At 38.3% G+C, this 17916-nt stretch overlaps 1 protein-coding gene across 1 annotated transcript in view; it reads right to left on the bottom strand.

The window, feature by feature from the left end:
* Window positions 1–468: 468 nt before the first annotated feature.
* The window catches only part of LOC126253641 (protein Skeletor, isoforms B/C), a 749163-nt gene continuing 731715 nt past the window's right edge, over window positions 469–17916 (bottom strand). Inside the window, exons 13-14 of the mRNA XM_049955137.1 lie at window positions 14770–14933; window positions 469–741 (exon numbers count right to left, since the gene is read on the bottom strand). Coding sequence (XP_049811094.1) covers window positions 586–741; window positions 14770–14933 — 320 coding nt within the window. The 3' untranslated portion in view covers window positions 469–585. The remainder of the gene's footprint in view (window positions 742–14769; window positions 14934–17916) is intronic.

Genomic DNA, 17916 nt, shown 5'->3' on the forward strand with positions numbered 1-17916 from the left:
TTACATTTCTGTAGTACACTTCTGAAACAATTCTCCTGGATTTCAGAATCTGTGCACATTGCTTAAACATGTGTGGGAAAAAATGTGTTAATACACATACGAAAACATATGAAAGAATGAAACAGAACTGTACATAGCTCTAGAATAATGAGATACCTGAAAGCATATATCTCAAAGCTTAAATTACTTTGGATCTTTAAAATTAAGTAATTGTCTCCATGCATCACCTTCACTAAGTGCAAAAGTATCATGGCTCATTCACTCATTTCACACAGGATTGGAATTTCTTTTTAAAAGTGCAATGGACCCTCTTTTAGCACATGCACAGTTAATCTAGAGGAAAACCCAACTTCTATCACAAGTCATTAACTTCCTCCAAGATAGAGAGTAACTAACAAATGTCCAGTTACTTTACTGATGGTTTGTGCAATTTCTTAACTTCATATCAATCACCATGACACAATCTCATTCTGTGCGTAAATGCAAATTTATGTTCATGGATGTAGAAAAATTAAAAATTGGTTACAACTCACCCTAAAAAAATACAAATGCAAATATCTTATTGTCAAACTTATTGTCTATGTTTCATCTCTGAAAGAGCAGAATGGTGTTCAGCAGAACAGCTATCAGAAGGACCAGAGATGGCACTACCACAGTGCCTGAATTTGTACCATTTCGTTGTGACCACCGTCCTCGATCCACGACATGTATCTTCCAGCCCAAGTTATTGTGGGTGTAACACTGTGATGAAATAAACAAACAGCTGAATTTAAAGAAATATACACTTTTGTTAATTACATAAGACATCTTTAAAATTTTATTCCAAACTCATGGTACTGTAGCTTCAAAACTTCTAATTGTATTTGAATGAACCATCCACCATTCAAAATCGGGAGCTACACCATTTCATTCTGTTGGCTGGTGATATGGTAGTGAGTTAGAGTGGTGTAATGCCACATTGTTTAAGATGATGTGGTCTCAGCTCTCTGAGACTGCAGATGTGTGTGCAAGTTGCGTTTATGTGAGTGTGTGTGTGTGCATGTGTGTCTACTGCTGACAAAGACCTTAATGGCTGAAAGCTTTAATTGTGTGAATCTTTTTATTGTGCCTATCGTGACTCAGCATCTCTGCTATATGGTTAGTAGCAACTTTCCTTCTTTGGTATTGTTACATTCCATCCTGGATTTTCTATTCAGGATAAAGACACATATAAGAACCTGGGCGGAGAAACATAATGGAATTGCAGAAAAAATGAATCACAGTTCATTAACAATGTCTGTAATGAGATGGAACAACATCAAAATCATAGTGAGATATGTGATATCTCCAAAAAACTCTATAGCATCACTGGTGAATTTAACTGTTGTATGTGGCTGATAGACAACAAGAATAGCAATCCTACTAGAGGCGAGGAGGATGTCATGAGGTGGAAACAGTACTCTGAGAAGATAACAGTCTAGAATTAATCAAGCAGTTAAGTGACTTACACTGGATTCTCCAATGCTATTGTGGCATTCATTCCGAAGACTGGTTTGATGCAACTTTAAAAACCACTCTGTCCAGAACAGACATCTTCATCTCTGAATAAACTACTGCAACCGGCATTCATCTCAACCTTCTTCTACTGTTATGCAGTTGAACAGGGAGCACAATTCAACATTTGGAGAATTATAAATCTTCTGGTCTAGACAGTGTATCTGGGGAGATGATTAAAGTAGTGAGGCAGGAAGGTGTTAATGTGCTGCATTCATTCAGGAAAAGAATATAGGAAACTGGGGAGTGGCCAGAAGACTGATCAAAGTCTCTCTCTGTCCATCCCATTGCACAGGAAGGGGTCTCTCAGGAACTGCACTATCTACTGCCTATTGCACTCATATTCCACACAAGCAAAATGTTGCTCTACATCTTGAACCAGCATTTGAAGCTATATCTTCAGCCTGATGTATCTATAGAACAAGTAGGTTTTGTTAAAGGAAAAGGAGCTCGTGAACAGATTTTCATCATACAACAAATATTTAAGGAATTGTGAGGATTCTGTGTCCCAAATTTTGTATGCTTCCTTGACTTAAGTAAGCTTGGGGAAAGCTGTGGCAGGTGCTTATATAGTTCAGTGTGACACTACACTTCAAAGCACTGATGACAACTCTGGACAATAATCACCCTGCTGCTGTGAAGACGAGCTCTGGCACATCTGATTTCTTTGGTGTGTCTAAAGTGTCAGACCGAGGTGTGTCCTAATCAAAGCAGTTAGGAAGCAGAGAGTTTGGTACTTCTCGTCAAACACTTATCTTATGAAAATATTGGACAGTCAGACTTTATCGATTTCAGTCTTTGTAGGCATCTAAAGGGACAAGCAAAGTGCACTCAGTTTGGCATTTTATGTTGAAAGTGGAACAAAAGGATGAAAATTTCATTATTCTACTAGACTTGAAAAGTTAAACACTGTAACAATATTATGAAAATGAAAGTTGCTACTCACCATATAGTGGAGATGCTGAGTTGCAGATAGGCACAACAAATAGACTCTCATGTCTTTTTTTGTGCCTGTCTGTGACTTAAAATCTCCACTGTAATGTGATTAGTAACTTTCCTTTTCATTATAATTCTACATTCCATCCTGGATTTCCCATTGTTTAACAGACACAGTATTCAGATTTGGGAAATGTGACAGATACTGACAACTGTAGAATGAATGAGATTTCTCTGAAAAATGTATTGTGTGAAATCATTTTTGGACTTATTTTTTCCCTATAAGAATTCTCCAGACTTGAAACTTCAACAATTATCACCTCAATGCTTCAACCTCACAGTATGAGGTTTCTTTATGTGAGTATTCATAAAAGAATTGATAACTTTTCATCCCATATAGAACACCCTATACCTAGTTATAACAGAAGTTATCTCTGTGCAAATAGGAATGTTACAGAATGTACTCAGGTTGTCCTTTCTTGTGTGATATCCTGGGAACCATAGATGAAGGTCAACAGGCAGATTCTATGTTCCTACATTTACAGAAAATGTTCAACAAAATGCCCCACTGCAAATTGTTAGTGAAGGTCTGAGTATAAGGAATAGATTACCAGATATGTGAGTGGCTCAAAGAGTTGTTAATTAATTGAACCCAGTACATTGTCCTCAAAGGCATGTGTTCATCAGTGAGAACGATATCACCAGGAATGCCCCAGGGAAGTGTGATATGAATGATCTTATTCTCCATATACATAAATGGTCTGACAGATAGGGTGAGCAGCAATCTACGACTGTTTGCTGGTATTGTTATAGTGTATGGGAAACTGTCATTGTTAAGTGACTGTTGGAGGATACAGGATAACTTAAATGTAGAAAAATGTAAGTTAATGTAGATGAGTTGGAAACACAATACTGTAATGTTTTAATACAGTATTTGTGGTGTACTGCTTCAGATAGTCATGTAAATTAAATATCTAGACATAACACTGTGAAACAATATGAAATGGGATGTACATGAAAGATGAGTAGCTGGGAAAGCAAATGGTCAACATCAGTATACTGGGGGAATTCTAAGAAAATGTGGCTCATCTATAAAGAAGACCATGTATAGAACATTGGTGCAATCCCTCTTGAGCAGTCCATTTTTGAGTACTGCATGAGTGATTGGGACCAACAACAGGTCAAATTAAAGGAAGACACTGAAGCAATTCAAAGGAGTGGTACTAGATTTGTTATCATAAGGTTCATTCGACATGCAAATGGAGACACTTTGTGAACTCAAATGTGACTCCCTCAGAGGGAAGATGATGTACTTTTTGTGAAGCACTATTGAGGAAATTTAGAGAACCAGCATTTGAAGTTGACTGCAGAATGATTCTACTGCTGCCATTGTACATGTTGTGTAATAATGATGAAGACAAGATAAGAGAAGTTAGGGCTTGTATGGAGGCATATAGACAGTCATTTTCCCCTGGCTCTATATGTGAATAAAAAAATGAAAGGGACTGACCAATAGTGGAACAAGGTATTCTCCACTCTGCACCATATGGTGACTTGTGGAGTATGTATGTAGATGTAGAAGAATTTTGAAGACAGCTTGTACGTTGTGTTAGCAGAGAAGATCTCACTGAAAATTTGTGAATATTTTATTGAGACCTTAAGGTAATTTCAGTGTAAACAAAACACACAGACACACATACAAATTGGGTTGAAGATTTTATTTTTACAGCAACCATAAACCAGTCAGCTGTATTATTTTTGTTTTCAAAGTAACATATATGGCTGTCATTAATCCTTACACAAATAACTTCAGCTCCGATAATTCCATTACTCTCTGATCATCATCACCCCTGACCTATATAACTGTGCCATTCAAGCATGGAGACAGAGCTAGGTAGCGCTGTGGTAACAACACAACAATAATAGCAACAATAATAATACTATAATAATTTTGTGTGACTTAGTGACCTTGTGCAAGTCTTTCAATTGGATGCTTCTTCGATGACTTAATGTCCCTAACCTGACCCCGTTATGCGACTGGGAAAAGGGGACCTATAACATAAATCTGAACGATGTGTTATTTCTGGTGAATTTAAACATCATTAAGAGGTGAATGTTAGATTAAACGGCAGACTGAAAAGTCCGTGGCCCATCTGGAATTTGATTCTGCAAATCTTTTGGTTTCCCAGCATGTGCTTTACCACTAGACCATGAAGCCTGATAGTGCTATTGTATTGGACTTACATTTGAGAGAGTTTTGGTTCAAACCCTGATGAAGCCATCCATATTTATGTTTTCAGTGGTTGCTTTAAAATGTAAAAGGCAAATTCCGGGATGGCACCTATGATAAGGATACATATAATTTTCTCCTCCATCCTTGTGTTAACCAGAACTTGTGCTCCAAGTCATAAATAAGACATTAAACCATAATATTCCTTTATTTCTTCCTGCAGGAGTGGAACTTCTTATACTTCCAGTCCCATTTACAGAATGCTTTTACTTTGCAACAATAACTTCTTGCAACCCGTATCTGATACAGAGAGCCATGCTCTGAAACAGCTAGAACAAAATTCTCCATATCATCTGTACAAACTACCCACTTGGGACTATTACTACCAGAAAGTAAATCAATCCCATTCCACCCTCATTCCTCATCTATCAACTGCCTATGCCCAAATGCCCTATCTTCCAGTCACTGCAAGCAACAGCTAGAGTAAAACTCTCAACACCATCTGAACAAACTACTTATATCCTACACCCATTTGGGAATATTACTACCAAAAAAGTAAATCGTCAATCCCATTCCACCCTCACACCTCATCTATCAGCTGCCTGTGGCCTACCTTTCAGTCACTGTGAGGAGAATGGTTTCCTAACTTCATTACTTTGTATGTTGCATTTTGTATGTGCTTGATGATTCAGTTAACATGGATGAGGTAAATAGTGACTATAAGACCATTATAGCTCTAATCAGTATGGGTATTAAAAGGAAAGTGAAGAAATATAAAGACATATTTTTGCTTGGAAAATGTGACAGTAAGCACACTGAAGATTGTATATGAAGTCAGAGTGAAACATTCATTCTGGAGACAAAGATGTGGAGTATCAACGGATAAATGTGAAAATCATTACAAAAGCAAAGAGATATCCCTCACAGATTAAAATGAAGTCAAGAACTTGTTGAGAAACAAAAAACTGAATGACGACAAAATAACTGAAAGAAATGAGAAGCAGTCAGTTAATTTGAAAAAAAAAAAAAAAAAATATATATATATATATATATATATATATATATATGGTTATAATAGAGAGAAACATTCCACGTAGGAAAAATATATCTAAAAACAAAGATGATGTGACTTACCAAATGAAAGTGCTGGCAGGTCGACAGACACACAAACGAACACAAACATACACACAAAATTCAAGCTTTCGCAACAAACTGTTTTCCTACGTGGAATGTTTCTCTCTATTATAACCATATATATATATATATATATATATATATATATATATATATATATATATATATATATATATATATATAAAGAAAGAAAGTGATGAGACTTACCAAACAAAAGCGCTGGCAGGTTGATAGACACACAAACATACACACAAAATTCAAGCTTTCGCAACAAACGGTTGCTTCGTCAGGAAAGAGGGAAGGAGAGGGAAAGATGAAAGGAAGTGGGTTTTAAGGGAGAGGGTAAGGAGTCATTCCAATCCCGGGAGCGGAAAGACTTACCTTAGGGGGAAAAAAGGACGGGTATACCCGTCCTTTTTTCCCCCTAAGGTAAGTCTTCCCCCTAAGGTAAGTCTTTCCGCTCCCGGGATTGGAATGACTCCTTACCCTCGCCCTTAAAACCCACTTCCTTTCATCTTTCCCTCTCCTTCCCTCTTTCCTGACGAAGCAACCGTTTGTTGCGAAAGCTAGAATTTTGTGTGTATGTTTGTGTTTGTTTGTGTGTCTATCGACCTGCCAGCGCTTTTGTTTGGTAAGTCTCATCACTTTCTTACTTTTTAGATATATTTTTTCCACGTGGAATGTTTCCCTCTGTTATATATATATATATATATATATATATATATATATATATATAGAGGGAAACATTCCACGTGGGAAAAATATATGTAAAAACATAGATGATGTGACTTACCGAACGAAAGCGCTGGCAGGTCGATAGACACACAAACAAACACAAACACACACACAAAATCCAAGCTTTCGCAACAAACTGTTGCCTCATCAGGAAAGAGGGGAAGGAGAGGGAAAGACGAAAGGATGTGGGTTTTAAGGGAGAGGGTAAGGAGTCATTCCAATCCCGAGAGCGGAAAGACTTACCTTAGGGGGAAAAAAGGACAGGTATACACTCGCACACACGCACATATCCATCCACACATATACAGACACATTTGTCTTTAAATATGTCTGCTTGTGTCTGTATATGTGTGGATGGATATGTGTGTGTGTGTGTGTGTGTGTGTGAGTGTATACCCGTCCTTTTTTCCCCCTAAGGTAACTCTTTCAGCTCTCGGGATTGGAATGACTCTTTACCCTCTCCCTTAAAACCCACATCCTTTCGTCTTTCCCTCTCCTTCCCTCTTTCCTGATGAGGCAACAGTTTCTTGCGAAAGCTTGAATTTTGTGTGTATGTTTGTGTTTGTTTGTGTGTCTATCGACGTGCCAGCGCTTTCGTTTGGTAAGTCACATCATCTTTGTTTTCTATATATATTGGAAATGGAAAAAAGAACACATTGACACCGGTGTGTCAGACCCACCATACTTGCTCCGGACACTGCGAGAGGGCTGTACAAGCAATGATCACACGCACGGCACAGCGGACACACCAGGAACCGCGGTGTTGGCCGTCGAATGGCGCTAGCTGCGCAGCATTTGTGCACCGCCGCCGTCAGTGTCAGCCAGTTTGCCGTGGCATACGGAGCTCCATCGCAGTCTTTAACACTGGTAGCATGCCGCGACAGCGTGGACGTGAACCGTATGTGCAGTTGACGGACTTTGAGCGAGGGCGTATAGTGGGCATGCGGGAGGCCGGGTGGACGTACCGCCGAATTGCTCAACACGTGGGGCGTGAGGTCTCCACAGTACATCGATGTTGTCACCAGTGGTCGGCGGAAGGTGCACGTGCCCGTCGACCTGGGACCGGACCGCAGCGACGCACGGATGCACGCCAAGACCGTAGGATCCTACGCAGTGCCGTAGGGGACCGCACCGCCACTTCCCAGCAAATTAGGGACACTGTTGCTCCTGGGGTATCGGCGAGGACCATTCGCAACCGTCTCCATGAAGCTGGGCTACGGTCCCGCACACCGTTAGGCCGTCTTCCGCTCACGCCCCAACATCGTGCAGCCTGCCTCCAGTGGTGTCGCGACAGGCGTGAATGGAGGGACGAATGGAGACGTGTCGTCTTCAGCGATGAGAGTCGCTTCTGCCTTGGTGCCAATGATGGTCGTATGCGTGTTTGGCGCCGTGCAGGTGAGCGCCACAATCAGGACTGCATACGACCGAGGCACACAGGGCCAACACCCGGCATCATGGTGTGGGGAGCGATCTCCTACACTGGCCGTACACCACTGGTGATCGTCGAGGGGACACTGAATAGTGCACGGTACATTCAAACCGTCATCGAACCCATCGTTCTACCATTCCTAGACCGGCAAGGGAACTTGCTGTTCCAACAGGACAATGCACGTCCACATGTATCCCGTGCCACCCAACGTGCTCTAGAAGGTGTAAGTCAACTACCCTGGCCAGCAAGATCTCCGGATCTGTCCCCCATTGAGCATGTTTGGGACTGGATGAAGCGTCGTCTCACGCGGTCTGCACGTCCAGCACGAACGCTGGTCCAACTGAGGTGCCAGGTGGAAATGGCATGGCAAGCCGTTCCACAGGACTACATCCAGCATCTCTACGATCGTCTCCATGGGAGAATAGCAGCCTGCATTGCTGCGAAAGGTGGATATACACTGTACTAGTGCCGACATTGTGCATGCTCTGTTGCCTGTGTCTATGTGCCTGTGGTTCTGTCAGTGTGATGTATCTGACCCCAGGAATGTGTCAATAAAGTTTCCCCTTCCTGGGACAATGAATTCACGGTGTTCTTATTTCAATTTCCAGGAGTGTGTATATATATATATATATATATATATATATATATATATATATATATATATATATATATATATATATATATATATATATGTCTGCTTGTGTCTGTATATGTGTGGATGGATATGTGTGTGTGTGCGCGAGTGTATAACCATCCTTTTTTCCCCTAAGGTAAGTCTTTCCGCTCCCGGGATTGGAATGACTCCTTACCCTCTCCCTTAAAACCCACATCCTTTCGTCTTTCCCTCTCCTTCACTCTTTCCTGATGAGGCAACAGTTTGTTGCGAAAGCTTGAATTTTGTGTGTATGTTTGTGTTTGTTTGTGTGTCTGTCGACCTGCCAGCACTTTCATTTGGTAAGTCACATCATCTTTGAGGGAAACTCTCTGTATTTAAATATGTCTGCTTGTGTCTGTATATGTGTGGATGGATATGTGTGTGTGCGCGAGTGTATACCCGTCCTTTTTTCCCCCTAAGGTAAGTCTTTCCACTCCCGGGATTGGAATGACTCCTTACCCTCTCCCTTAAAACCCACATCCTTTCGTCTTTCCCTCTCCTTCCCTCTTTCCCGATGAGGCAACAGTTTGTTGCGAAAGCTTGAATTTTGTGTGTATGTTTGTGTTTGTTTGTGTGTCTATCGACGTGCCAGCACTTTCGTTTGGTAAGTCACATCATCTTTGTTTATATAAACAAAGATGATGTGACTTACCAAATGAAAGTGCTGGCACGTCGCCAGACACACAAACAAACACAAACATACATACAAAATTCAAGCTTTCGCAACAAACTGTTGCCTCATCAGGAAAGAGGGAAGGAGAGGGAAAGACGAAAGGATGTGGGTTTTAAGGGAGAGGGTAAGGAGTCATTCCAATCCCGGGAGCGGAAAGACTTACCTTAGGGGGAAAAGAGGACGGGTATACACTCGCACACACACACATATCCATCCACACATATACATGTGTGGATGGATATGTGTGTATGTGCGAGTGTATTTAACAAAAATTCCAGAGGTTTTGGTCCAGCATAATGTCAGTAATAACAACAAACGGATCAAAATTTTCTATTAAGTCACTCATAATATGGGCACCAAAACAGAAGAAGGCAGAGAGGAGCCAAAGAAATCAATTTGGTCTTCTGAAATTATTTTGCTGTGAAAAAATATAGTTCCTCTTTACTATCATTGCACAAATGGCTAAATGACAAATATTGAAAAAAATGATCACAGAATAAAAAATCAACTGAAATTGCTGAATGGAAGAAAGAAATTTGATTAGTGAACTACGATTTTATGTAGATCAAGGGAAAGAAATTGCTCCCCTTGTAGGAGCAGTTTATTGTGGATTGGTGGTGCAACAAGGTATTTCAAATGATATGGAAAATGTCCACATTATTCCCATTTCTGAGGAGGCTGATACTGATGACTTCAATGTGTTGTACTCTTATGAACAACTTACGTGCTTGTTTACGGTGACTCTTTGTAGAAAAAGAATATCTTGTGAGGTAATGAACATAGCATCCACAAACAGTTATCTTGTAGTCTACAAGAATACAGCTTGCTCTGTGTGCACATGACAGCCAGAAGTCAATAGATAACGGCATTTGGGCTGGTGCTATGTTCCTTGACTTCTGGAAGATTTTGGTTACAATTTTGCATTGTCTCAAATGAATAAAATGTGAACTGGTGGAATATCAAGCAAGTATTCAGGACTTCATAGCATGTAGAGCTCATTCATAGTTCTTAACGGGTAAAAATTATAAGATATAAAAGAAACGGCCGGAGTACACAAAAGGAGTGTTACAAGAGATGTTATTGTTCAAAATCCATGTAAATGATCTGGTGGATTTTTCTGCACTATATGGTGAGTACCCACTTTCCTTTTCATAATACTGTATCACAAAGATGTTGTTTAAAGACAGACATAACCACATTTTTTGTAAATCATCAGGGTGTCACACTAAAATATTATGATGTACATAACCACAACACAAGAAAGAAGCACAGTTGTTACAGACAGAGAACCTAATTAAAAGAGACAGACCATGGTCCACATATCAATGGCTTAATTTGGTACACCAAATTGCCATAATCCATAAGAGCACATACTGAGAATCTGTTTAAAACAAAACTAAGATCTTTTCTTGTAAATAAATGTCTGTAGACAGACAGTGTCCCTAACACTTGAAGAGCAGATATTGACAAAAACACCAGACAATTAATTGACCACACACCCACAGATGCAATCTCAAAAGTTAAATTTTAGGAGTAGTTTCTGAACCTTTCAGAATTAACACAAGAGTTCGGGAGGGCGATGGGTTCTCACTAATTCTCATAAATCTGGATTTAGACAAGATCATGAGAGAGTGAGATAAATGACTATGAGCAGAAAACATGAAAAGAATCCATCTCGGACAAGGAAGAGGAAAATTTGTGGTGAAATGTCTCACTTTAACTGACAGAACTAAACTAAACGCCGCCAAAGCAGGCCATGAATGCCTAATGGTACAGTCCAGCTGCCATGTCATCCTCAGCCTACAGGGTTGTGGATATGGAGGGGAATGTGATCAGCATATGTGGCCAGCACACTGCTCTCCCGTCTGTATGTTTCTGAGACCAGAGCTGCTATCTCTCAGTCAAGTAGCTACTCAGTTTGCCTCACAAGGGCTGAGTGCACCCTGCTTGCCAACAGCACTTGGCAGACCAAATGGTCACCTATCCAAGTGTTAGCCCCATCTGGCTGCACTTGACTTTGATGATCTGACAGGAACTGGTGTTACCACAGGCCTATTACTGACAATATTGCAATAATTTCTAAGGGCAAAGCAGATGCAAAGATAATATAGTGAGGTAAATGTTCGGGTTAGTTACACCAAACAACACCATTTTAACAGTAGTTCATTTATTCACCTAAACACATCAAAGACTCACAAAGAACTGACATGGTGGAAAAACCCAAAGACCATGCTCAGCGTCCAAATACAATGCTCGGAGTCTAGAGACAAACGTATATCGATGCTGGTGTCGATCTTATCGGTGCCACAATAGAAAGACTTCAGAAAATTGTAGTTAAAACCAGATTACAAATATCATATGTGAAAGTGGAATATATTGAACGTAAATGCAAAAGAGAAAAATCATGCAAACACAATACCAAAACATCAAAAGAGTTGTTAAGTTTAAATATTTGGCAGAATGGATACAATCAAATGGATTAGGTAACACCACAAGCAAAGAAAGGCCAAAGAAAATGGAAATAACATAGAAACTCATCCATGCCAATATAATAAAAGATCAATATTGTTCCAGGCAAAAATTGAACACTAAGCAACAGTAATTAAATCAGAAGCTCTATACGGATCTGAATGCCTAACACTGAATAACAGAGACAAACGAGAAGAAGTAGAAAAGAAAGAAATTATAACCATCAGAAAAATTTTAGGACCACAAGAAAACAAAGACAACAACTGGATAAAGAAGAGGAAGATTTGCACAGAAACATAGAAACAATCACAGACCCAATAAGGAAGTGGAAATTAAAGTTTTATGGTCATATTTACAGAATGAATGACAATAGGCTAATTAAGAATATTTTAAATTTAATTTCCAAATTAAAAAATACTGTGCAATACCTGGAAAATATGAGAAGAGTCTTTGAGAAAACTTAACATAATAGGAGACACTGTAAAGAACAGAGAAAACATCAGGCTACTAATTGATACTGCAAAATTTCCTATCCAATTATAACAACCACAACCTAGGAAGGTAATGTCAAAAGAACAGAGGCAGGCCATCAGCAAATGCGTGAATAAGTTCTGGGAAGACAAATAGAAAAAGATTGTACCATAGTCTTAGATTCTAAGCAGTCTAGAAATGGCCAAATTGCGTTATTAAAAAAATTAATAAAAAGATTAAAAAGTCTGTATTCACTGAAAGAATTCTAAGCCATATATATTATTTAATAAATTTTATAGATAAATACATTACATATTAAACTTTTGTACACAAATATGATATGTATTATACCTTTGTAAACAATTATACATTTGAAAAATCATCATGTGATGACCACATACAAAAAGAAACGTAAATAAATAAATTTTGATCTGACTCCAAGGCTAAAAGAGAATCAACGAGCATCTACAAGACTTACAGTCAAAGTTATGAGAGCCTATACTCTAAAAAAATCCGTGCCCAGTTCTTGGAAAAAGGCACATATCACACCCATCTACCAGAGGGGTATTAGAAGTGGTCCACAAAACTACTGTCCAAAAATACCCTTGACATCAATTTGTTGTAGAATCTTAGAACATATTCTCAGCTCAAACATAATGAGGTATCTTAAATAGAATGATCTCAGTGTCAGCCAGTATGGGTTTTGGAAAGATCAATCATGTGCAACCCAACACACACTTTATTCACAAGACATACTGAAATCTTTTGATCGAGGCAATAAGGTAGGTGCATTATTTCTTGATTTCTGGAAAGCACGTGACTCAACATTGCAAATAATCTTAATGTCAAAAGTATGATCATATGGGGTATCAAGTGAAATCTGTGATTGGATTGAGGACTTTCTGGTAGGGAGGACACAGCATGTTATCTTGGATGGAGAGTCATTGTCATATGTAGAAGTAACTTCGGGTGTGCTCCAGGGAAGTGTGTTGGGACCATTGCTGTTCATGTTATATATTAATGACCTTGCAGACAATATTAATAGAATAATCAGGTATGCAGTTATCTGCAATGAACTGCTACCTGAAAGAAGCTGCATAAATTTTCAGTCAGATCCTGATAAGATTTCAATATGGTGCAGAGGTTGGCAACTTGCTCTAAATGTTTAGAAATGTAAAATTTTGCACTTCACAAGACGAAAAAAATATAATATCTTATGACTACAATATCAATGATTCACTGTTGGAATTGGCCAACTCATACAAATATCTGGGTGTAACACTTTGTACAGATATTTGAAATGGAGTGTTCTCATAGGTTCAGTAGTGGGTAAATCAGATTTCAGTCTACAGGTAGAATACAGGGGAAGTACAATTAGTCTACAAAGGAGATTGTTTACAAATCATTTGGACATGTGGTTCTAGAATATTGTTCAAGTGAGTGGGACCTATACAACAAGGACTAACAGGGGATATTAAATGTATACAGAGAAGGGCAGCATGAATGGTCACAGGTTTATTTAAATTATGGGAGAGTGTAACAGAGATACTAAAGGAACTGATCTGGAAGATTCGTGAAGACAGACGTAAACTATCCTGAGAAAGTCTATTAACAAAGTTTCAAGAACTGGCTTTAAATGATTACTCTAGGAATGTACTGCAAGCCCCTATGTATTGCTCACATAGGAATAGTGATGGTAAGATTAGAATTATTACTGCAAGCACAGAGGCATTCAAACAGTCATTCTTTCCATGCTCCATACATGAATGGAACAGGAAGAAACCATAGTAACTGGTACAATGGGACACACCCTTTGCCATGCTACTCACAGTGGTTTACAGAGTGTAGATGTAGATGTACTTGTAGATGTAGACAAAATATTACTTCCTCTCAACTACAACTCTTGATAAACTATGTCAGGAAAATCAAAGAAATCCATGCTCATATGATGGCTTACTGACAGTTGTTTTTCATGCACTTGCATTATACATGATGTCCCACAAATCCATCATGTCTATCCCTAAGGCTTCTAGAATATCTGTTGCAAAATGAATATTGGTGACAGTAATAGTAATACAATTATATAAAGAATTCAATAAGAAATTCTCAGATATGGGCAGTGACACAGATAAGAGCTGTATTCTTGAAGAATAATGAAATTTGTAATGCGGACTACTGTGTTTTGACAATAAAACATCAAACTTCACAATTAAGATTTCTTATCAATAATATTCTATCTCAATCTCTCTAAAACACACACACACACACACATACACACACACACACACACACACACACACACACACACACAATACACAATATGTGCGTATCTGGATATATCTGGATTTCCAGAATTTATTACAAATATATGGAAATATAAGGGAATTGAAGAATTGCTGATATATATAAAGAAAGATGCAGGCAAAGGGAAACTCAGTAAATGAGAACAAGCAAGGAGAATTGGCCAAATACACACATAAGTGGATAATAGTAATCTTGCTCACCTGATAGTAAACCAAGTCTGGTGTTTCCTCATCAACAGTCCAGTTGAGGTAAGCTGGTGCACCATCATCACACACTAGTCTCAATGTTTTTAGGAATTCTTCAAATGTTTCTGTCTCTGCTGATTTATCAATGGTTTTGTGTGTCCATTCACAGTAACGTCCAGCTATTAATATAGAATACATACTTTCAGTTTACTTTATTAGCAAAAAATGATGGCAAAACATTTTTGTGTGAGTTTAATAATGACTGTAATCAAATGAATGTAGAACAGATAACAAAAGATATAATTAAGAGTCTTTTGTAAATAATGTCAAGAATATGTCATCAGTTGTGGATATGGCTCCTTTGTAATATGATGGGTAAAGAAGTATGATAAGTTATCATATTTAGTAGCTATGAAGGACATAAGAGGCAGTAAAAAATGCTTTCTCCTCACACAGAGAGAAAGTGTTACATATAAAATATGGAAATAGTATTTCAAGGCTACTGGGTACAACTGAGAAAGCAGCACCTGTTAACAAAGCATTACTTCCCTGATAACATTATTGTGTTCATGTATGTGTAAGCAGAAGTAGTACATAGCAGTTTAATGGTGGTTACATGTTAATACAGTGTGTAGACTTAATTTATGGGAAGTAATTTATGTCTTTCAATGTAGTAGGTTCTACACTGTGTATCCACTGTTTCTTATTTTGTTAAGATATGCATGGGTAATGAAGAGGGTGTTGTCACTTGAGTCGACAATATAAACATGAAAAGAGACATAAATGTAGACCAGTACTTAGATTTAGGAGATGTAGATTTCTGTAGTCAGTAGAAACACAATTACAGCACTTTTAGCACCCTCCCACTTACAAAAGACAGAAAAAAACTTAATTCCTCAGCATGGCCCATACCTTGGCTATCTCAGTAGTTTGTTCCAGCAGAGCTATGACTTTATCAAAACCAGCCCTCAAACGTGATCATATCTTCTTCATATCCTCTCTACACTTACCCCTGTGTCATCTTTCATCTCCATTGCAATACTTGCAACCTATTTGTCAAATCATATGGCATTCCCAAAGTTTGAGCCCTACCCTAAGTTTTCTACTCTTCAACTGTTTTCACTGTAAAATCTTCACCATGCTCACATCCACATCGAAGGTGAGGTAGCATATAAAATTAATGCATTGTTTACTAGCTGGGATGTGCTTACTGCACAACTTTCAATATATGAATGCCACCACCAAACTGACAAAAGTCAAATATTAGCACAAAAGAACAGTCTGCTTTGGGAATGTCCCATATCCATTTGCTGAGCATGCTCTACAGCTTGCCTCAAGAGACTTGTGTAGCTTATAATAGCTGAGGGATATTTTCTTTATGAGCTAATAGTGTCTAGGCTAGTTTCAAAAGCTGGCCATTGTGGCTGAGTGGTTCTAGGCACTTCTGTACAGAACTGCACTGCTGCTACAGTTGCAGGTTCAAATCCTGCCTCGCGAATGGATGTGTGTGATGTCCTTAGGTTAGTTAGGTTTAAGTAGTTCTAAGTCTAGGGGACTGATGACCTCAGATGTTAAGTCCCATAGTGCTTAGGGCCATTTGAATCATTTAATTCCAATACATAAAAAGGAGCTACTGACTCATCTTCAAGTTACAGTCCAATTTCTATAGTCCCAGTTTTTGTAAAGTACTGGAATGTATATTAACTAACAATTGTATGTTTACTTGGAAAATCTAGGAATACTTAGTGAATCACAGTATGGTTTTAGGAAAAATTTGTGACCTGTTGATGCTGTAGACTGTGTAGTTGAATAAATATAACAGGTGTTTGAGGACAAAGGCTTTTTTTAAGCCACTTTTTATGATCTAAGTAAAGTTGTTGGCTGTGTAGAGCACACATCACTTCTGGAAAATATTCAATTCTATGGCACTGAAAGTAACAGTCTTAACCAATCAAAATCATATCAACAGAACCACAGGAAAATTGTCTGTACTGCCAAGGAAATGTCGAGAATAGAACAAGTTAAGGTAGGTATTCCTCAAGGATCCATATTGGTCCCCTTTTTGTTCCTAACAGTTATCAGTGATCTGCCATCATTTATAAAGTCTAGTACAGTTTGATATGCAGATGACACAACATTTTTTCATTGTAATAATGATCTCAGTGAGCCTTAAGAGTTGTGTTGCAAAGACAATGGACCAAGCTTCAAAACTGGTTTAAAGCAAATGGCTTCTTACTGAATTACAACAAAATACAGCACATGGTTTTTAGTCTAAAAGACAAGCTTCCATCACATGATTCTAGCTATGTTAAGTTTTTGGGACTATATTTAAATGATAAATCATCTTGTCAGCATGTACAATATATTAGTGGGTAGCTGTCAAGAATAGTTTATATGTTTTAAGGTGACTTACGGATTGTGTACCCGAAAAGTATGTTAGACCATACTATTTTTCTTTCTTCCAAAGCATTCTAACATATTGTATTATTTTATGGGGAAACTCTGGTTGTGTGAATGGCATCTTAATACTGCAGAAAAAAGCTGTTAGGGAAATTACTGGCTCTTCTTATAATGCACACTGAAACAATTGTTTTGTGAACAAAAGATCATGAATGTAATAAACTTATACATATACTATGTTTTAATTTACACAAAAAAGAATTTACTAGAAGCAAAACACAGAGAAAAAGTTGCATTGTTACAAGAGGGAACGGATATATTTATACCCCATACCACAGACTGTCAAAATCATTGAACAGTTATGAACTCACAGGGCACAAATTATTTAATCAGCTTCCAAAAATCCGTCCAAGAATTACCCATACAAGCATTCAAATAAATACTGTATGACTAGCTAGTTACCCTATAGTGTGGCTTCAGTTGCCTAAGACTGCAAACACGTGTGTGTGATTTGCATTTGCATGTGTATGTGTGTGTGGTCTATTTTTGATGAAGGCCTTACTGGCCGAAAACTTTATTTGTGACAGTCTTTTTGTTGTGCCTATCTGCAACTCAGTATCTCCACTATGGTGAGCAGCAACTTTCCTTTTGATAATGTTGTTAAATTCCACACTGCATTTTCCATTGTTTGATTACAGTAAAACAAACTATATTCAGTTTCACACACCCTCTAAAAATCAAGAAATAGGAGAAAATCTAGGC

Source organism: Schistocerca nitens, chromosome 4, assembly GCF_023898315.1.
Source record: "Schistocerca nitens isolate TAMUIC-IGC-003100 chromosome 4, iqSchNite1.1, whole genome shotgun sequence".
NCBI lineage: Eukaryota > Metazoa > Arthropoda > Insecta > Orthoptera > Acrididae > Schistocerca > Schistocerca nitens.